At 42.4% G+C, this 21,884-nt stretch overlaps 3 protein-coding genes across 4 annotated transcripts in view; 2 read left to right on the top strand and 1 right to left on the bottom strand.

The window, feature by feature from the left end:
- The window catches only part of LOC146650407 (uncharacterized), a 183,151-nt gene that overhangs the window by 22,369 nt on the left and 138,898 nt on the right, over positions 1-21,884 (top strand). The gene's annotated exons all lie outside the window — the stretch shown is intronic.
- The window catches only part of LOC146650412 (NLR family CARD domain-containing protein 3-like), a 39,977-nt gene continuing 23,262 nt past the window's right edge, over positions 5,170-21,884 (top strand). Inside the window, exons 1-6 of one of the 2 annotated variants that reach the window (XM_085385473.1) lie at positions 5,170-5,228; positions 5,835-5,887; positions 9,636-9,920; positions 12,192-13,983; positions 18,592-18,765; positions 18,989-19,162. In XM_085385473.1, coding sequence (XP_085241599.1) covers positions 5,839-5,887; positions 9,636-9,920; positions 12,192-13,983; positions 18,592-18,765; positions 18,989-19,162 — 2,474 coding nt within the window. In that variant the 5' untranslated portion in view covers positions 5,170-5,228; positions 5,835-5,838. The remainder of the gene's footprint in view (positions 5,229-5,834; positions 5,888-9,635; positions 9,921-12,191; positions 13,984-18,591; positions 18,766-18,988; positions 19,163-21,884) is intronic. The other variant, XM_085385472.1, reaches the window with a different exon arrangement.
- Positions 9,944-11,669, bottom strand: LOC146650413 (uncharacterized). The gene has a single exon (XM_085385505.1). It carries the CDS (start codon positions 11,596-11,598, stop codon positions 10,963-10,965), a length of 636 nt encoding a protein of 211 aa, XP_085241631.1. The 5' UTR covers positions 11,599-11,669; the 3' UTR covers positions 9,944-10,962.

The raw sequence follows: 21,884 nt of genomic DNA, 5'->3' as shown, positions 1-21,884 counted from the left end.
CTAATGTGACATAACTTTGCTGACATGTGACCAACAGTAATGTTTTAATGTTCTTCGTTATTAAACATTCACACTTAAATAAGTGACATAATATTCAGTACTTACTTTTAAAAGTTTACTCTTCCGCCGTTTTTTTTCCCGGCAAAATTATCCACACCCACCGCCGCGCTGTGCATTCTGGGATATGTTGGGCCACGAAGGCTGTGTCCCAATTAAGAGACTGCACGCTTGAAGTATGCATTTTGAGTGCGGTTACGTCACCGCCACGCGACGACGGCTGTCCCAATTCGAAGTGTACTTCAAATGCGCTGTCGATTTCCCCAAATATCAAGCGTGGTCCGGTGCACGCTTCGTGGTCCCATATATCCCACAATTCATAGCGCGCCGGTGGGTGTGGATAATTTTGCCGCAAAATACCCCACAAGAATGGCGCTCCCCAGTGGCTGCAGCCAGACCCTTCTCCAAAATACGGCAGACGGCAGACGGCAGAAGGGTGCGTCCGAAGAGTGAATTGTCAAAAGTAAGTACTGAATATGATGTCACTTATTTATTTGTGAATGTTTAAGAACATTAAAACATTACTGTTGACCACATTCAGGAAAAGTTATGTGACATTAGTGATATTTGTACTAACTTGGTTTTAAAGCCTTTAAAATATACGCCGTTCAATAGCGGAAGTTAATCTGACAGAGAATGTGATGATTTTGTGGATAATTAAAGTCAGTCATATATCCACAAACACAACAAGCTGAAAGTCAGTGATGCTGCTCGGTTTGCAGTCCTGAACATCACGGCACAAGCAGGATCCACTGCACTGTTAATGTTAGCTGTGTTATATTGCTGCCTCTGTTCGGTGGTGTCGAGCCAAACGCACTTTAACGTGTGTTTGAACGAGCTGACGGTTCACTCGTTAAGCTGAAAGAAAGATGCTTTAATCACAGCAGTCACACATGTGTCCACTGCACCATCTGGAACTCTTCTTGTTTACACTCGTAATAACACAAACACTAAATCCTGCTTCTCTGGTGCTGTTGTGTAGCAGTGTGTACACCTGAGACTGTCACCTGTCTGTCTGTCCTGCACTCTCTCTCTGTTTCTTTCTCTCTGATTGTGGAATAAAAGTATGAACATGTGTTTATAAGTTATACTTGAATTTTAATGTTGTCTTTTCAAGGTTTGAAAAGTGCTTGAATTTCAGATGTGGTGCTTAAAAGTGCTTGAAAGTGTAACTGTATTTCATTCACCACAAACAACTATCCGATTGAATAGTTTTCTTATCAGATAGAGAAATAAAATGAGTCGCAAAATGTAAAAGCAAAATTTCCCCGCCTGGCTGCCTTGCGTCTGTTTCAACGTGTGACCCCGCCCCTCCCTCGGACAGTCGGCGATGAGTGCGCTAACATACCTGTAGGTCGCTGTTTTAATGAGTGTTTGATGGAACAAATGGCGGAGTTTGCGCTCTCCAGTTGCATGATAGGTGAGTGCTAGTAAATAATTTTCCAGTACGTGTACGTTACACATGCTATTTTTTAAAATTATGATTATTATTTTGCTAGCTATCAAACTCGCTGTAGAAATGATTGAAATGCACTGAGTGTGATGCAGTATGGCAGCGCTATTATGGAATATGCTGTGAACTTAGCTAACATTGCTTAGCAGTAATATGAATTAATTTACTCAAGTGAAAGCTTTAAACATTAGCCTGATACATAACTAGCTAACTTAAGGCTTTCTAATTAACCCTCTGGGGTCGACGGACCCAGAGTCTCCATTTCAACTTGGGTCGAACGTGCGGATTTCAAACTATGTACCAGGTTTTAAATTGTGTTGATAGGCAACGTAAAACCGATGTTTTTTTTCTGAATACAACAGTGGCGTTTACTCCGGGAAGAAATGGTAAAAATAGCCTTTTCTAAGGAGAGCGCTAGCAGACACGCTTTGATTGTGAGTGAAAAAAGAGAAAGAAAAACACTCCTTCCCTATTGGTGGAAAAATGTACCGTGTGGACCAATCAAAAAATGATATGGCAACTGTTAGGGTTCAAATATTAAGGAGGGATACAGGAGGTAATCCAATAACCACACTGATCCAGCCGGGTGAAGTCAAACGATGATTTTAATGAAATGCATGCGTGGAGAGACCGCTGTACGCAGACAGCATTGATCTCTGCTTTAACAATACACAATCAGATGTTTTAAATTAAATGACGCCCCTTCAACGTGAAACAGATACAATAGATACATAGGTTCAAAACCACAAACGTTTCGTTAACGATTTTAACAAAGTTCAAAAGTGCATCTTCTTCGCCTCCGCGCCAGATGTCTTCCTGTGGCTCGTCTCCCCTCGCTTCTCCAAAACCTCAAACCCTGCTTCTGCAACAAACTTAACAATTCTGCACGCACAAAAATGCAGTGACCAGCAGATATCTAAACTCTCACCTAGAACATAGCCTACCTACAGTGTATGCAGGTGTGTGTGTGTGTGTGTGTGTGTGTGTGTGTGTGTGTGTGTGTGTGTGTGTGTATGTGTGTCCTGACCTCAATTGACACTCTGTGTCACCTCTCACCTCACCCACTAACGCTCACAGTCAAACAGAGGCCACCCTCAAATGTGTTAGCAGTTTACTAAAACTATATATATATATATATAATATATGGAATAAATGTTGTAAATAATAATAATAATAAAAAGAGATAAATGAATAAAAGATAACAATGAATCATCTGGAATGAAAGGTTAATATGATAACAGTATGCATAAACATTTTAAGGCCATCTTAAAGCTCTGTTACATTGTTAAGGCAATGATTATACCGCAGATTATTATTATTATTGTACTGATAAAATACTTTTGTTCAATCCCACACAACATGTGACATTTGGTTGTTTGGGAAGAGGGGGAAGTTTTAGGAGTGACCAGCGAGAGAGAGTTTTTATACGTGAGAGGTTTGAGACGTTTACCGTGTTTGGAGTCTCAGGTTAGTGTGTTGTCTTGTGTAGTTAGTGTGTAGTTGTTGTTTTGTGTGTCAGTTCTACTAGTGAACGCCACAGTTGCTGCCTTAAAGCCACCAAAGGCAGGTTGCAGTGTAAACGCTGACACAGCTGCTGTCAGACCTGCAGGTTTATCCCTGTGCTGTTCTCATCTGTGTCAGAGTGACACAAACTATTTTTTGGAGTTGCATAAATCATTTGTGTGTCTTCTTCTTTGATGCAGAACAGCTGATTGTTCTGTACATAGTTTGAAATGGTTATATTAAAAACGTCTGAGCCTCGGCTGCATTTTTAGCTCAACAGTACCAAATAACTTTGTTGTTTGCAAAACTTGTGCATATTTTTTAAAAATGCACAATTTCTATTTGCATTTCAAGTTATGAAAATGATTTGTTAAACATGCTTCTGGTTTTTACAGTCAAAAATATCACTTTCTACTCATGTTTTAAGCACAATATTTACATATTTACAGTTTGTCAAAATGAGTAAATAACAGATTGGCAAGAGAAACAGTTTTTAAAGGTGAAATCTAGAGAACAAATCAAAAGTAGTCAGAAACAGCCAATTACACCCTGGACACCAGAGGGTTAGAGGCTAAAAGCAAAGTTGTCACCAAGTACTGTTTATATTCGTGTGTATTGCTGCAGCTTTTTTGAGTATTAACTTGGTGCCTTTGGGTGAAATAACGGTAATATGACTGATCCATATGGTCACAAAGAATAGCCTCTTGTTTCTGTGCTACCAAAGTTTCATTCAAACTGTGTTTGTGGTCAGCACCGACACATCAAACTACTTAAACATTATAAATGTCTCCAAGCTCACACTGAGGCCTGTGGGGCATAATCAGCCACTGAGACAGTACACACATTTATGTGTGTTTGTATATGAATATTTCATACTTTAAGGCTGCCTGTTTATTTAAGTGAGATGAACAACATACATTGGAATTGTATATAATAATATCACAGATGATAAATTAAATAGATTTTAAGTAGATGCTTGTGCATTCTTAAAGTCGTATATGTTGAATTGAACTATGTGATGTGTTCAAAGCCTCCCAGTCAGTGCTGTTCTCCATGCCTGTCTGACATGATGTTATTAGCACTTTAAAGGTGATCGTTTAGGACTTCAGCAATAATACAGACAGCAATGTAGTTAGCAATAAAACAGATTTATTGGGAATTAACTTAAAAAACAAACAAACATCTGTCTCCTATTTTCTGTCACACAGGAAAGAAGCATCAATATCTGATGAGAAGACTTATTTATTTCTTTTTGGGGGTTTTTTCAACAGGAGAAGAATATCTAACAAGTTGATTTGTTCACATCTTAATTTTTAAGTGACATGTGCATTTTGAGTTTATACACTCTTTATATAAGGCGACAGTTTCCTTTTGCAGTATTTTTGTGTGGAGTGTTTTTCTATTTCTTAACAAAAAGGGAACAAAGGTGTTTAAGTTCACCTAGGATGATTTGTCTTAACTTTCACATGGTCTTACTGAGGTGATGTGAATTGAAACATGCATTTTGTTTTTGCGGTGAGGGAGGGATGTGCTGGAAAAGTTTGAAAAGGGACCTTGAAAGTGCTTGAATTTGACCCTGAAAAAGGCATATGAACCCTGATCATTATCATTAGCCTGTGTAAGTCCTGAGTGTCCTCCAGTTCAGTGTCTTTGTCAGTCCCACATGTGTCGTTTCTGTTCAGCTGGTCTTCCAGTCAGTCATCCATCTCAGACTCTGTCATTCTGTCATAAACACCAGCCTTCACCACCTGTGAGGCCTGCGTTTGGGTCCTCTCTTCTCCACATCCACACTGCGATGCTGTGACATATACAGTACATAAAATCAAAATTCACGTTTTATGCAACTAAAGTGTTTCATTATGTAGGCTACAGAACATAATTCAGTTATAGACGATATATGAAACATGTATACTTACTGCATTTGAATCATTTAAACCATATGTGATATAAACACCTGCACGTGTGTTTGAAAAAACAAACGCTTTGATTTTGACACCCCAAGAAAATCTTCCTAGATCTGCACGTGTTCAGAGTAAGAGCCGAATAAACGGCAGCAGAAGCTGATTGATGAACAGCTGAATGACATATCAGCTGTAGCTGCAGCATCTGCACAGAGTTTGATTGGCTAACGCTGATTTGTTTGTTTTTTTAAACAGGACAGCAGAGAGAGGAGGAGATGAAGAGTGCAGCAGATTGATGAGACAGTGAAGAAGAGGTGAGCATCTGACAGAGCAGAGCCAGTTTAAAGGAGCCTCACAAGCTCACACATGACAGCTTCATCAACATGGAGCTCTGAGTGTTTATTAAAGGCTCATTGGACGCTCTGACACAGCTGACTGCAGCCTTTAGCTGTGAGCACACAGTGTCTCACATTTACATTCACTTCCCTGTCAAACTCAATAACTTTAAACAGCTGCTGTTATCAGGTGAAGATAGCAAAGCTTTCAGGGCTGAGCCCCAGTGTTTCAGGATAATGGCCCCAGAGACCACAGTCACATATGTGGGGAAGGATTTTAAGTTTAAAACTTCCTGTAAGCACTAACAGCAGAGACGCACAAAGTCGCAGACAGGGAACAAAGTATTTTAGGTTTGTATTGTCAGATTATTTAATCATTATACTGAACAAATATGTGAAAAAGTAAAAACCTCTATTATGATGAGGTTATCACTACATTCACATGTCGTCGATGTGTTCTTTCACACAGATCAGTTTCAGTGTGTGTGGCCCGTACACTAAACCATGACACAAATTCATATGATGTGACACCCAGACTGTGTTCACTGTTTCTTTTGGTAAAATCATCTTCTCGTGTTTTTATAGAAAGATGATGGAAGAACCTAAAGAACAGCCAGCCAAAGCAGCTCCATCAGCAGGTAGGAGATCAGTGCTTTGTATGATGAGACGTATGGATGTATAGACTTCAGGCAGATTCTTTTTTGTAACTGTGATAAGTACATAAAATTCACGAGTTGTAACCTGTCCTAATCTTTGCCTTAATCTTTCTGTGGGACATTAATATAACATGAGAACTTCCAGTCTAAGGAGTTTAGCAGAGAAACAACTGGACTTTTTTGTACTTTGAACCCACATATGAGGTTAAAACGATGCCACCTTAAAATGAAACTGAAGAAATATTGAAACTGAAACAAATGTATTGAAAGTGAAATGATAGTGAAAAAACATAAATATAGAAATTTAAAGAAAAAACTCACTGTTCATGTGGTTTTCACACTTACATCGTTTTTTTCCACGTACAGTTATTTTTTCAGCTTCAATTAGTTGGCACTGCTTCGGCATCTGAGGGTGCGCTTGAGGGGCGGGGCTTCAGAGCCACATATATGAGCCACATATGTTTGCGCACATTATATTGCTGACCAGTGACTGTAGAAATCATGGACGACCTAATATCTGCAGCAGCCGCAGTCATGAAGAAACTTGCGTATCTCTGAACGGCACATAGAGCGGGGACGCTGAGAGGAGGTCCAGCGTTTACCGACTGTTTCAAACTGACAGACTCAGGTGTTCTTCAGTGTCTGCCTGACAGAAGGACCTGAGAGCCGCCACAATATTTTTGGTAAGTGAAAGGTGTTTGTAAGCTAATCTGTAGCTAACATCCTTAGCTAGCTAGCTAAGATGGGCACTCGGCTATCGGCAAAACTTGTTTTGTAAAGTTTGTTTAGCTAACCCGTGCAGGTGAACGAAATGAGCAGAAACGCACCGGGCTGCTCAGTCAGTAACTAACCACAGTTACTGTACTTTTATTATGAGTATTACACTGTAAGAGCAACAGGCTGCACTCTGCTGCAGCTCCTGTGCAGAGCTGATTATTCAATATGTGCAAACTGCAGCATGTTTTCACTCTTTTGCCACATCTGTAAGGATATTAACACATATTTTAAAAAAGGCTTGCACTTCAGTAACCCCTCATTAATCATTAATTACAGATTAAATAGCAAAGCCTAATATTTATGTACTCAAACCAAATACTTCTGCTTGGCAGCTTAAGTTAAAATGTGTGTTTCATTTTTCCTCGGATTACATTTTTAGCACTGACTCTGTGTATTGTTTTTACTAAGTTTGTTTCAAATATTCAGGTTAAATAAAACAGTCTGAATCATTCTTATTGAGGTAAGTTCACAAAGTTACATGTGCAGTACAGCTTACATCCTTTGAGAGGGAAAAAAGCATTAATATTTGTTATGATACCTCTGTATGTTGGTGACCACGGTGCAGCAGCAGACTGAACCAGGACTGAAACCTGCTCCGTCTGCTCATGTATGCAGATTCACATTCACAAAGCACCAACAACTCAAAGGTTAACATTATACTGGAAAATCTGTTGGTATATACGGCTTTAAGAAATAAACAGCTCGTATGTGAGCAGAGCTGAAGAACTAAAGAAATGTAAGAGAAGAACTTCAGATCCTGGGTGTGTGAGGACAGAAGGATCAGCTCTATTTCAGATTTGAGATAAACTTTATATTTCAGTTTGTGATGGTTCAGTTCTCTTTGTGATTACAGGAGCTGCCCTCAGATTCAGACCTCAGCACCACCCAGTGACAGCAGACAGATCATCCAACATGTTCACATGTTAACTGCAGAATGAACTGATGCAAACAGTACAAAGGTTAAAGCACCACATGTGCTGTAGTGAAAGCTGCAGCTGTTTTATGGATAAAAACAAAGTCAAAAGGATTAATCACCCCTGTATCATATGAATGTTGGGTTTTTCTCTGTATCTGTTATTGTACGATCTACTGTACAATATAAAGCACCTTCAGGTGACTGTTGTTGTGATTTGGCGCTATATGAATAAAATTGAATTAAATTGAAATGTAACTGTGTCACTATATATCAGCATTAACAGGACCTCAGCTTGGTGTTTCACAAAGCTGCTGATCTCAGACCTGCACAGCTTCCGTTTTAAACACTGAATGTACTCAGCTGCATGAAGAGCACGTTTGAGTTTCTCTGACACAATTAAATAAAAACTGATGAAGGTCAAAGGTCGTCACTTGTATGTCGAACTACAGACTTGTCATCTGGAATTCTTTCACAGTTTTTTATTTTTGCCAATAGTGTGTTATTTACCATAAAGTGATTCAGAGTCATTCATACCAGAGTAACCAGAGAGGATGATATATTTTTAAATATATAACTATCCACAGGACTGAATATAATATCTCTAAGTAAAAGTCCAGAGACTCTGAGGATTATCCAAGTACTTATAACATTACACAAAGCAAAGCTCAAAAAGCTGCTGGCCCTGATGCATTACAGGGCATGCTTGCCCCCCACACTGGATCCTCACCAATTTGTCTATCAAATCAATGGAGTATAGAGGATGCTGTATCCACAGCTCTTCACTGTGTACTCTCACACCTGGACAACAAGAGTACTCATGCAAAAATACTGTTAGTTGACTTCAGCTCAGCATTCAGTACAGTTCTTCCCTCCAAGCTGATCACCAAACGTGTGGATCTTGGACTCAACAACTCCATCTGTGCCTGGATCATGGCTCATGGACTTTCTGACCAACAGACCTCAGCATGTTAGGTCAGGCCATAACAGCTCTACCACTGTCACACTCACACTGGCACTCCACAGGGCTGTGTGCTGAGCCCGTTCCTCTATGACTGCAGACCTTAGTATGCATCCAACTCCATCCTTGGACGGGTCTCCAGCTTCAAGTTCTTGGGGATCCACATCTCTGAGAATCTGTCCTGGTCAACTAACACCTCCAGCCTGGTCAAGAAGGCCCATCAGGGCCTCTTTTTCTTTAGGATACTGAAGAAGAATCAACTTCCACCGCTGTGTGATAGAGAGCATCCTGACCAACTGTGTCACAGTCTGGTGTGGGAACTGCTCTGCTGCTGACCGCAAGGCACTGCAGCGCCCAACACATCACAGGGATTCCACTTCCTGGCATTGAGGATGTCCGCAAGAAGAGATGTCTACGCCGAGTATGCATCATTCTCGGACTCCTCTCATACTGCCAATAAACTCTTCCAGCTCCTCCTCCCCTCCAGGAGGCGCTACAGGAGCCTTCAGACTAAAACCAGCAGGTTTAGGAACAGCTTCTTCCCCACAGCTGTCACCCTACTGAACTCAGTCCCCGCTGAGCCTTTCCATCCACACTCACCTAACCCTTCTACACTCCTCCTCCCAGTGACCATGATCCTTTCATTATCAACATTCACCACGTTGGTTACTGCTGTAGTTTTAGGACACTGACATGGTGTAGTCTCTGTTATAGTGCCTACACTGTTATAGTCTGTTCAGAGAGCTACGCTTCCACTACTGTAGATATTTTCATAGCACTCTGTAGATCTGTTTACCTCACAGTGCTTCATCTTTATATATGTATATTTGTTCATAGTATACCTGTATACCTGCCCGTCTGTATAGCAATACAGATCATCTGTGTATCGGTTACAATATTATTTTTCAGTTTCAATATTTTCTTCAGTTTCATTTTAAGCTGGCATAATTTTAACCCCACACATCCTAAAATTCAGTATTTGTTGATGAGATGATGAAGTGTTAATTCAACAAAGTTAGAATATTTTTCACATGATGTCGACTGAGAAGCATGTTTATGTCTCTTTCTTGTTTCTGTAGAGAAGGAGCTTGCCAGGGTGCGGTCAGCCTTTGTCTGGAGGGTAACAACAGAAATCCTCACACAGCTCCTTGAGGCCCTCGTATGTGACACTGTCTTAAATGAGTTGGAGAAAGAATCTATACTGGAGAAGAACCTAGCCAGAGCAGATAAGGCACGCAGCTTCATCGACACAGTGAGGAAAAAAGGAGACAAAGCATGCAAGATAACAATCAAACATCTTCAGATCAAAGATCCTTCTCTTTTCTCTCAGCTACGTTTGAACTCTGATCCATCTGCTCAACAAGGTGAGGTCATGTATCATATACCATGAATAAAAATGGTCACCTTGCAGTTTGTTGAGATGTGAAAGTGAAACCTCAGAATTCACTGTAAGAAAAAGGAGAGGGCAAGAACGTCATTCTACGACGAATGTTTGGATTTGTTACATGCCTGCAAATGTATTTTCTAAACTACATGGACATCATAAACCTGTGAAACTACTTAGATCTAATGTGAGCTGTATTTAATTAAACACAAGTGTTCTTTACTTTTAAAAACCATGCAAACTGATTGCCTTAAAGAAGAAAAGCATGAGTCATTTGACTTAAATGCCACATTTTTATATAATCAAGTTCAAGTTCAAATTTTATTCATCACCTGCAGTGTCAGGTTGCCCTGCAGTGGAATGAACCCGCCCCCCGACAATACACACACAACACAGACATCACATGGGGATACAAGTCAGAGAACGTTGCATTATAGAAAAAACACTGAAATCTACACTACAATGGGAAAGTACAAGGGGAAAAAAGAGACCTCTGCTCATGCTGGGCTATAGAGGACAGCATGAGAACAGGAAACAAAAAAACTCCTCTGCACAGAAAGCACATAAATGTCCACAGTACAACATTATAGAGCACGTGACCAACAACAAGGTTGGTTAGGGGATAAGGAGTAATCCCAGGCAACACAGCAGCCATCCTGCCACTGCGCCGACTCTCCAGCGTGGGCCCAGACCCGCCTCGTGTTCCCAGGAGGCAACAAGCATCGAAGGCATTGGAAGGGGAGGGGGGATGTGTGAGTGCTTATCAGTGTAAATGTATGTGTGTGCGTGTCCATAGTTCAGCTGAGACAGTGTCCTCCGCCCTATCAGGCTAAGTAAACAGTCTACCAGCCAACCCAGGTGGCCTTGCATGGAATGGGAAGGAACAGACTCAACACAGTCGTTATCAGGGTGTTTTTGTTCAGCTCAGGCCTTGAGCCCACAGCTGGCGCCAAAGGGGTAGCCGCATTATATGATTTGTGATTTTTCTTTTACAAACAACTCATGAGAATTTCAAGCTGTTTTTAACACTCCGACACCGACACTGGTCTCTCAATCTCCCGCTGGATAGCTGCGAGCCTCTCAATTATGTTATTTACCTTCAATTCTGTGGTCTTTTCAGGCTTTTGCTCACAGAGCAGATTCTGAGACTTCACGACCGCAGCCAACTGATCCGCGATGTAATCCAGCTTCCGCCCCAAGGTGTTGTTCCGAGTGGATTCTTCCTTGATGTAATCCAATATACACTCAGAGGTGTTATTCTGAGCCTTCACTGCAGCCGTTAGCGCCTCCAAGCTCTTAACCATGCTGCATTCACTGAGCCCTTTCTGAGAAGCCGCACCTCGTCCCATCCTTTCAATCCCAGCGGGCAGCCTTGTGGGGGTTTGAACAGCCGGTTCCGCTTTCTTAATTCTCCGATAAACCAGGGCCAAGCCAGCTCCGATCAGCAAGAACCCTGTTATCATGGTTCCGAATAGGTACATATCTTCAGCGTCCTCGATCGACAGTCCCGCCAGGCACACGATCCTCCATGTCTGCCACTCGTCCATCGTGTATCCGGCAGGGAAAGTCCCTCCAGGGCACTCGGGCTCTCCCGAGCCCAGACAACTCGTTGAGAAAAGGGTGTCAATAGCATTCAGAGACCAGTTGATCAAATCCATAATTCTCTTTTAGGTTTTTAGACACAGACTGTGAGAGAGTGTTCCAGGGAAGTGAAATACACATGAGACAAGACAAAGACACAAGAGGCTAAGGAGGGAAGATAAGGGGAAGGAGAAGAGGAGAAAAGTGCGACTGCCTTCGCCAAGAGCCAAACGAGAAGGAACATGTTTAGTGTGGCCAGAAAGGGTTTACATTATCTTTCGCCATTGTAATTTATGACAAGAATTAAATGTGAATTACTGAATCTCTCTCAGATGCTTATTTAAATAACATAGCAGTGTTGTTATTTTTGGTGACAAAGTTTGGAGAAGAGGCACAGAAAGCAGAAACCTGTTTAGCCTGCACATGTTGGCATCAGGTACATATGAAAAGCTGCAAAGCAATACAGATGTGTAGGTTCAAAACATTTAATGTGGCTGTTTTCAGGAATTACATTTAGGAATTCCTGTAGCCCCTTTTTTCTGGTTTTCTGGTAGAATAAGTATATTAAAAACTAAAACGTATGATAGGCTCAACAAAGGACAAAGTACGTCAGATAGCTCCTTCAGACCAGATTTGTATTTTTCCTTCTTTTTTCCTTTTTTTGATTCAGATGCTCTTCAGAAGTGTCAGCCTAAACTTAAGTCTGTCTTGAAGAAGAAGTTCCAGTGTGTGTTTGAGGGCATCGCTAAAGCAGGAAACCCAACCCTCCTGAATCAGATCTACACAGAGCTCTACATCACAGAGGGAGGGAGTGCAGAGGTCAATGATGAACATGAGGTCAGACAGATTGAAACAGCATCCAGGAAACCAGACAGACCAGAAACAACCATCAGACAAGAAGACATCTTTAAAGACACACCTGGAAGAGATGAACCAATCAGAACAGTGCTGACAAAGGGAGTGGCTGGCATTGGGAAAACAGTCTTAACACAGAAATACAGCCTGGACTGGGCTGAAGACAAAGCCAACCAGGACATCCAGTTCATATTTCCATTCACTTTCAAAGAGCTGAATGTGCTGAAAGAGGAAAAGTTCAGCTTGGTGGGACTTGTTCATCACTTCTTTACTGAAACCAAAGAAGCAGGAATCTGCAGCTTTGAAGACTTCCAGGTTGTGTTCATCTTTGATGGTCTGGATGAGTGTCGACTTCCTCTGGACTTCCACAAAACTGTGACTGATGTTACGATGCCCACCACAGTTGATGTACTTCTCACAAGCCTGATCAGGGGGAATCTTCTTCCCTCTGCTCACGTCTGGATAACCACACGACCTGCAGCAGCAGACCAGATCCCCCCTGAGTATGTTCACAGGGTGACAGAGGTCAGGGGGTTCACTGACCCACAGAAGGAGGAGTACTTCAGGAACCGATTCAGAGATGAGGAGCAGGCCAGCAGGATCATCTCCCACATCAAGACATCTCGAAGCCTCCACATCATGTGCCACATCCCAGTCTTCTGCTGGATCACTACTACAGTTCTGGAGCGTGTCCTGAAAACCAGAGAGGGAGGACAGCTGCCCAAGACCCTGACTGAAATGTACATCCACTTCCTGGTGGTTCAGGCCAAAGTGAAGAAGGTCAAGTATAATAGAGGACGTGCAACAGATCCACACTGGAGCCCAGAGAGCAAGAAGATGATTGAGTCTCTGGGAAAACTGGCTTTTGATCAGCTGCAGAAAGGAAACCTGATCTTCTATGAATCAGACCTGACAGAGTGTGGCATCGATATCAAAGCAGCCTCAGTGTACTCAGGAGTGTTCACACAGATCTTTAAAGAGGAGAGCGGACTGTACCAGGACAAGGTGTTCTGCTTCATCCATCTGAGTGTTCAGGAGTTTCTGGCTGCTCTTCATGTCCATCTGACCTTCATCAACTCTGGACTCAATCTGATGGAACAACAACGAGCAAAATTATGGTCTAAATTATTTAAAAAGAAAAATAATTTAAAATCTCTCCACCAGAGTGCTGTGAACAAGGCCTTAGAGAGTCCAAATGGACACCTGGACTTGTTCCTCCGCTTCCTCCTGGGTCTTTCACTGCAGACCAATCAGACTCTCCTACGAGGTCTGCTGACACAGACAGGAAGTAGCTCACAGACCAATAAGAAAACAGTCCAGTACATCAAGGAGAAGCTCAGTGAGAATCTGTCTGCAGAGAAAAGCATCAATCTGATCCACTGTCTGAATGAACTGAATGATCGTTCTCTAGTGGAGGGGATCCAACAGTCCCTGAGATCAGGAAGTCTCTCCACAGATAAACTGTCTCCTGCTCAGTGGTCAGCTCTGGTCTTCATCTTACTGTCATCAGAAGAAGATCTGGATGTGTTTGACCTGAAGAAATACTCTGCTTCAGAGGAGGCTCTTCTGAGGCTGCTGCCAGTGGTCAAAGCCTCCAACAAAGCTCTGTAAGTAAACATGAACTCATCGCTTCATTCTTAAAATCATGGGAAATAAATCAGAGGTGCTCAGTTCAAAGAACACTACCACTTTAGAAAAATTAAAAAATAGTCACTAAAATAGTCATGATACTTTAAATATTTCTCTCCAGCAGGACATGTCAGCATTTCTGAAATATTTTTGTCTTCAACTCGAATCAAAGCACAATCCAGATCCAGCCTATAAGAACATGAGCTCTGATCCTTCAGCCCCTCTGACAGGTTTATTATCCTCAAGTTGTTCACTTGTCTCCAACAACCAGGAGTCTAGCTCTGTTTTTTAAAGCAAATACTTGAGCTACCAGACTGCACCTACATCGTTTTCAGATGTTCTTATTTTAAGGTCTGGTTTGTGTCTCATCTTTATTGCAATCCCCCATGTCTCTCTGTTTTTCAAATATAAATCTGTTACCTCGGTGTGGCCAGAACAACATGGTGAACCCAAAATACAGACAAAGGTGAAGGAACTGAATATTACTAGACGTGAAGGCTTTATTTACACACAGGAACTTGACACTTGGAATTTTTTAACATGAACTGTGAACTATGGCGGAAGTCAAGCACTTGAAGCTGTGAGCATGAAGTGGGCTCTGTGGTAGGTTTCCGGAAATGGGTCTTGGTTGATGGTAATCTGAGTCACTGTAACAGAGGTAGAGCAGCATCAGAAAGATCACTGGTGGAGGTTACAGTAAGTGAACGAGGTTATCTTCAATGTCTTATTTGGGGTTTCTGTAGCTCAGGAGGTAAAGCTGGTCTGATCTGACCTACTGATCAGAAGGTTGGTGGTTCGATCCCTGGCTCCTCCAGTCTGCATGTCAAGTATCCTTGGGCAAGATACTAACCCCAACTTGCTCTCCGATGCATCCATCAGAGTATGAATGTGCGTGAATGTACTTAGAAAGCACTAAGTTCAGATAAAGTGTTTGTGAGAATGGGTGTGATTGGGTGGATGTGGCATGTTGTATAGAGCGCTTTGAGTACTCCGGGAGAGTAGAAAAACGCTATATAAGAATCAGTCCATTTACCATTTACTTGTCAGTAATTGGAAAGCAACTTGGGGAAGGCAGGTGGTGAGGTCTGGGTGAGTACTTGTTAGCTTTGAATCCAGGCAAAGTGGTCCAGTAAGTCTAAGAGACGAAAGGCATTAATGTGGCTGTGAGTGAATCAAGAAGACCAGCATCCAGGAAAACGTGACTGAACTGCAAGGGTGAGTAGATGATCCGAGGATTAGGAGGTTAGCAGAGTTATTGGGAGTGCTGATGTTATATTCAGCCTAGTAGATTACTGTCAGGTGTGGACAATGGACAGGCTGACCAGGCTTCACCCAAAGGCAGAAACCAGAGTCTAGTGGGAAACCACCGCCGCTCACACAGACCATGACAGCAGCATGACCCCCCCCCCCCCCCCAAAGCATTCTCTTTCACTTGGCATCATTTACCTCTCCCTTCTCCAATTTCTGATGTGTCCACCTTTGCAATGATAACTGTGATCAGGGTGAACCAAAAAGGTGCCGTGGTGAACAGATACTTCAGTTTGGTGAATGCAGTTTCAGCTTTGGGGGACCAGATGCATGCTGAGACTTGAGTGGTGCAGCTACCTGACTATAGTTGAAAATGAACAGTCTATAAAAATTTGCTATTCCCAAAACCCATTGGAGATGCTTCTTGAATCTACAATGGGTACAAGGGGTAGGCCACTCTGTTAAAGCTTTCACATTTGCCAGATCCGTCTTCACCTGCCCCCGTGCCAAAATGTAACTGAAAAAAGTTATTGATGAGGAATGGAATTCACACTTTTCTGCTTTGACATAAGGTTTATTCTCCAGCAAACGTTGGAAAAATAGCATGGACATGAGACTGATGTTCCTCACAGGTTTTGGGAAAAATGAGGATATCATCCAGATACACCAATACGAACCTGTCAAGGAATTCCCGGAGGACATCGTTAACTAATCTTGAAACATTGCGGGAGCATTAGTTAACCCAGGCGGCATGACCAAATACTCGTAGTCCCCCAATGGCATGTTTAAAACGGTCTTCCACTTGTCTCCCTGATTGATCTGGAAAACGTGGTAAGCGTTGCGGATGTGGGGTTTTGTAAACCCAGTGGCGCTGTGAAATGGCCTGAAAGCAGAGCTAATGAGGTAATAGGTACTTATTCTTGATGGTAATATCACTGAGGCCCCTGAAGTAAATGCATGGCCAGAGAGAGCCATCCTTTTTCCCCACAAAAAAGAAGTTCCAACTTGAGATGACAATCGTTGGATTATGCCTGCACCGAGGGATTCCTTAATGTACTTTTCCATAGCCGCACACTCAGGTCTAAGCAGGTTATACAGCCAGCTAGAAGGCCGGGTGGAGCCAGAGAGTAGTTCTATGGTGCTGTCCTGTGGTTTGTGAGGTGGCAGTGAAAGCGCTTTACTTTTGCTAAATACTTCCTGAAGATCATGACATTTGGTGGGGACAGAGGAGAGATCTAAAACAGTCTCAGTGTTGGTTGATGGTTCCACAGGTTCCGGTGGACGGGCAGAAACAAGGCAATTTGAATGACAGAACAGACTCTAACTGATTACCCTCTGACCTGACCAGTCTAAGTGGGGGTTATGTAATTCTAGCCAAGGAAACCCGAGTATGAGTGGTTTGTGAGGTGCATGAAAAGCAAAAAAGGTAAGTGTTTTCTTGTGATTGCCAGGGGTGACAGGCTCTGTGCGCTGAGTTATGTGAGGGGACACTCGGTTATTTAATGACTTAGTGGGAATGGGCGGATTAAGGGGGCATAGAGGGATGTTTAACTGTCTCGCTAACTCAGACTCCATGAGGTTCTGATTGAACAAGAGCCTGAAAGGTCTGGTTAACTAGAACAGAGAGTTGGAGTTGCAATCTGGGTTTTTATGTTTGTGTGAGTATCCTCCACCCTTATCCCTGAACTTTCCAGTGGGCAGACCCTGGTGTGGAATCGAAAACAGACAGGTTCATCACGAGAAGCAAGCTGATCTTTCATGGTTTGATTTAATGACTGAAAAACATACAGCGGACGGTGGTTAGCACTGTTGCCGCACAGCAAGAAGGTCCTGAGCAAAAGTCTTTACAAACTCAACCAGGAAATCATCATGCGAGCAGAAAGAAAGAGGATGAGCAGATAGGTAAGCAAGAGAAACCCGCCAGCGTCCCAGGTTTCCAGAGAAGGTTCAGGTTCTAGGTACCTGAAATGGGATGTAATTCAATTCAATTCAATTTTATTTATATAGCGCCAAATCACAACAGTCACCTCAATGCGCTTTATATTGTACAGTAGATCGTACAGTAATAGATACAGAGAAAAACCCAACAATCATATGACCCCCTATGAGCAAACACTTTGGCGACAGTGGGAAGGAAAAACTCCCTTTTAACAGGAAGAAATTTTTGGTGTCAAAGTCAAAGCACAGATCCACCCAGTCTCTGTATTTCAGCTTATTTCCTTTATACACACATTTAACAGGAACAGTTTCAGACAGCTAGTGTTTACCTGACATTACCTGCGTACCTCACAGTTTGCAGGTAATGGGCATAATAATTACTGAACAGAGACATCCTGCTGTGAACTTTGTTGCTGTGGATCTAAAATGTAAAAATACATCTGAGAAGATTTCTAATCATGATTTTATGAGCCCCCAAAGTTTGATTCTGTTCATCTGGACGTAGCGCTCTCAGCGGGAGAAACATTTTGTCACTCATCAAGATGACTTCTTCAGGCTCAGCTGACTGCAGCTTTCCCCAATCTTATAAAGAGTACATCTGCATAATGACTCAAACCTAATGGTCAAGGAACTGACCTCCCAGCCTTATTGTTCCTTCAGTGGGCTGGTTTCAGTCATTATGCAAATGTACTTTTTATAGGGTTGGAAACCAGAAGTCAGCTGAGACTGACGAAGTCACCTGGATGAGTGACGAAATGTTTCTCCCACTGAAAGCGCTACGTCCAGATGAACAGAATCAACTTTTGGGATTTACTAACCTGGATGATTGAGCATGGATCAAGACGGGTTTTTATGAGGTTTACAGTTTCTTATAATTTCTAAACCAGAAGGTTGAGGAGATGGAGCTCATGATAACTGGCTACTGCCCTTCAGCGTGCTTTATGAAATCATCCAATCAAAATAAAGTTAGGGAGAGCGGGGCTTTAAAGGGGAATGAGCCAAAGCAGCTTTTAGACAGAAAATGAAATGAGAGTCCAGGATGTGATACATTATTTATAACTACATTTACAGTAATCACACATATTAGAATTAATAAAGTGACCAGCAGTACTGTAGTAAGTGTAATACTGCAGTACTCACAGGCCTGTGCCAGCAGACACTGAACTACTGTCACTAAATCAACCTGGTCTTCACTGGTTTCCATTTACATACATTGGAATAATTGTGTTTAATTTGAAATATTTTTCTTCTGTTACACTTAAATTCTTGAACATTTTTTTATTTAATTGTGCATTGTAGTGTACTCATTTGTACACATTTGATTACTTAGATTCAACATATAAAGAGATTTTATTTGATAATAAATATTATTGTTTTATTGTTCTTGTTATTTTTTTCAGGCTGAGCAGCTGTAACATCTCAGAGGAAGGCTGTGAAAATTTGTTGTCAGTGGTCAGCTCCCAGTCCTGTAGTCTGAGAGAGCTGGACTTGAGTACCGACAGCCTGGAGGCTTCAGCAGTAAAGCTTCTGTCTGCTGCAGTGGAGAGTCCACACGCCAAACTGAATATTCTGAGGTCTGACCGATTTGTATTCTTTTTTCTTTTGTTTGTTTGTTTTGTTTTTAACTGATAAAATAAATCCAGCAATTTAAACAGTAGAGGTAAACTTGATCAATTTACTGTTGTTTCGTACCACATCTGCTCAGCATAAAACAACAAGGATTCTTAAAATATAAGATTAGTTATTGCACCCTGATTACACTTTAACATCAGTCTTTGTTCATGTTTTCATTTTCAGACTCAACGTCTGTGAACTTCTAGCGGAAAACTGTGAAGCTGTGTCCTCAATGCTCAGCTCTCAGTCCTCTACTCTGACAGAGCTGGACCTGAGTATCAAAAATGTGCAGGATTCAGGAGTGAAGATTCTGTCTGCTGGACTACAAAGTTTAAACTGTAAACTAAATACTCTGAGGTCAGATCAATTGACATTTTGTTTTTTTTAAATGAACCAATTAAACATTTTATTCAAGGCTTCCGGTTCCGGCGCTCGTGGGGATGGACACCTAGTACGAGAGCTCTCGACTGAAACTTATTAAAACTGCCCCAAGTAAATTAATACACTAAGTGCACATAAAGAGGAAAAAGGGGTTTAAATGATGTCCAGAAAGAACAAAATAGCTAAGAAGTTAACGTTTGAAAACGTGGAAGATGGCAATGTGCAGCTAACAGAAGGGGCTAACGTTAGCCCCTATAGGGCTAGCCGAGGCCACTCTCCCACTCCTAGCCGCGAGGATTCTGGGACAGAAGATGAGGTTGACCCAGCAAGTTTGACGCTGATACTGAAAGAACTGAGAGGCGTTGGGAAAGAGGTGAAAGAATTTCGAAAAGACACGAAAGCGCAACTGGTGGAAATAAGGGGTGAGTTGGATAAAGCCAATGCGCGGCTTAATGATGTGGAAACCAGGGTTGCAGAACACAAAGATAAGCTCCAGAACACAGACGAGATTTTGTCTGAGATACTAACAATGCAATTCAATGTTATTTATATAGCGCCAAATCACAACAAAAGTCACCTCAAGGCGCTTCATAGATACAGAGAAAAACCCAACAATCACATGACCCCCTATGAACAAGCACTTTGGCGACAGTGGGAAGGAAAAACTCCCTTTTAACAGAAAGAAACCTCTGGCAGAACCAGGCTCAGGGAGGGGCGGGGCCATTTGCTGTGATTGGTTGGAGTGAGAGAAGGAAGACAGGATAAAGACATGCTGTGGAAGAGAGACAGAGGTTAATAACACATATGATTCAATGCAGAGAGGTCTGTTAACACATAGTGAGTGAGAAAGGTGACTGGAAAGGAAAAACTCAATGCATCATGGGAATCCCCGGCAGCCTACGTCTATTGCAGCATAACTAAGGGAGGATTCAGGGTCACCTGGCCCAGCTCTAACTATATGCTTTAGCAAAAAGGAAAGTTTGAAGCTGATCTTCAAAGTAGAGAGGGCGTCTGTCTCCTGAACTCAAACTGGGAGCTGCTTCCACACCCAGTCCAACATAGCCAGGCTTTCTTTGCTGCTTTGACAAAACCTCAAATCCCAGTCAGAGATGATGAGCATCATCACAGTGATGATCATTTCTCTATTAACCCAGGCTTTCTGCTTCAGGATCTGTGCACGCTCAGAAAACAAGGAGACCTTTAAACATAATTTCACTAAATGGATGGATTGAGCTCGGCCTACAGATGAACTGGTGCCAGAGATCATAAAGAACATCAAACAGTCAAATTCAACACTTTTAATGGAAATATGAGATTAATCTTAAAAGTAGAGATAGTGTCTGTCTCCTGAATCCAAACTGGAAGCTGGTTCCACAGAAGAGGGGCCTGAAAACTGAAGGCTCTGCCTCCCATTCTACTTTCAAATACTCTAGGAACAACAAGTAGGCCTGCAGTGTGAGAGCGAAGTGCTCTAATGGGGTGATATGGTACTACAAGGTCATTAAGATAAGATGGGGCCTGATTATTTAAGATCTTGTATGTGAGGAGCAGGATTTTGAATTCAATTCTGGATTTAACAGGAAGCCAATGAAGGGAAGCCAATACAGGAGAAATCTGCTCTCTCTTTCTAGTCCCTGTCAGTACTCTTGCTGCAGCATTTTGGATTAACTGAAGGCTTTTCAGGGAGTTTTTTGGACATCCTGATAATAACGAATTACAATAGTCCAGCCTGGAAGTAATAAATGCATGAACTAGTTTTTCAGCGTCACTCTGAGACAGGATATTTCTAACTTTAGAGATGTTGCGCAAATGGAAGAAAGCATGCAGGAAAAGTTTCAAACAAAACTAACATCACTGGAGGCTTACTCGAGGAGGGAGTCGCTCAGACTGTACAGGGTGCCGGAGGGAGAAGAATCGGGAGCTCCATCTATGGCCCACTTTGTGGAGAAGCTACTCCGGGAGAATCTCGCCATCCCACCATCAACACCGTTACAAATTCAGAGAGCACACAGAGTGTTATCATTACTCCCTCCGGACGGCTCCCAACCCAGATCGATCCTGGTAAAATTCCTGTGCTTCACGGTTAAAGAAGAAGTGCTGAGGCTCGCTTGGCAAAAGAAAGGTTTTATGCTGAATTCCAGCAAGATCAACCTCGACCACGATTACCCCCCTGAGATCATGGCTATGAGGAAGGAGTATGCAGAGGCACGAAAGGTCCTAAAAGAGAAGAATGTACGGTTTAGGACCCTCTACTCAGCGCGCCTTAAGGTTTTTTTCGAAGAAGGAGTGAAAACCTACAACACGGTGGAGGAGGCAACGGCTGACCTGGCGAGTCGGGGCCTGCCGGTAAAGGTGATTACACCACCGGCAACCCCCAGAGAAAAACTACAAAGATGCCCGCTGTGGCGGGGAGTTGGTGGTCGGCGTCCGCGTCAGATCCGAGGAGCTGCGGGATATAGAGAGAAGCTGCAAGTATACAGACGTGAAGAGAACGAATTTAATGTTATGTATTAGCTATGGACAACATGGTGAAATATGGTTACTGTCGAGCTAAAATGGGTGGGGCTTCTCGTGCTGTGAGTGACGTCGCAGTGGAAAGCCCCCTAACTCAGGGGGTAATAAGGGGTTTCCCTTCAAGTTGTGAGGGTGTCAGTGGAAGTGCTCCACTGTCAGAAGCCAGCTTAGGAGCTTTCAAGCT

This window comes from Rhamphochromis longiceps, linkage group LG16 (genome assembly GCF_057381845.1).
Source record: "Rhamphochromis longiceps isolate RC_006_pf linkage group LG16, R_longiceps_female_GT1.1, whole genome shotgun sequence".
In the NCBI taxonomy this organism is placed as follows: domain Eukaryota; kingdom Metazoa; phylum Chordata; class Actinopteri; order Cichliformes; family Cichlidae; genus Rhamphochromis; species Rhamphochromis longiceps.
The sequence above is the reverse complement of the archived record's forward strand: the minus strand, read 5'-3'. Positions and strand labels throughout refer to the sequence as shown.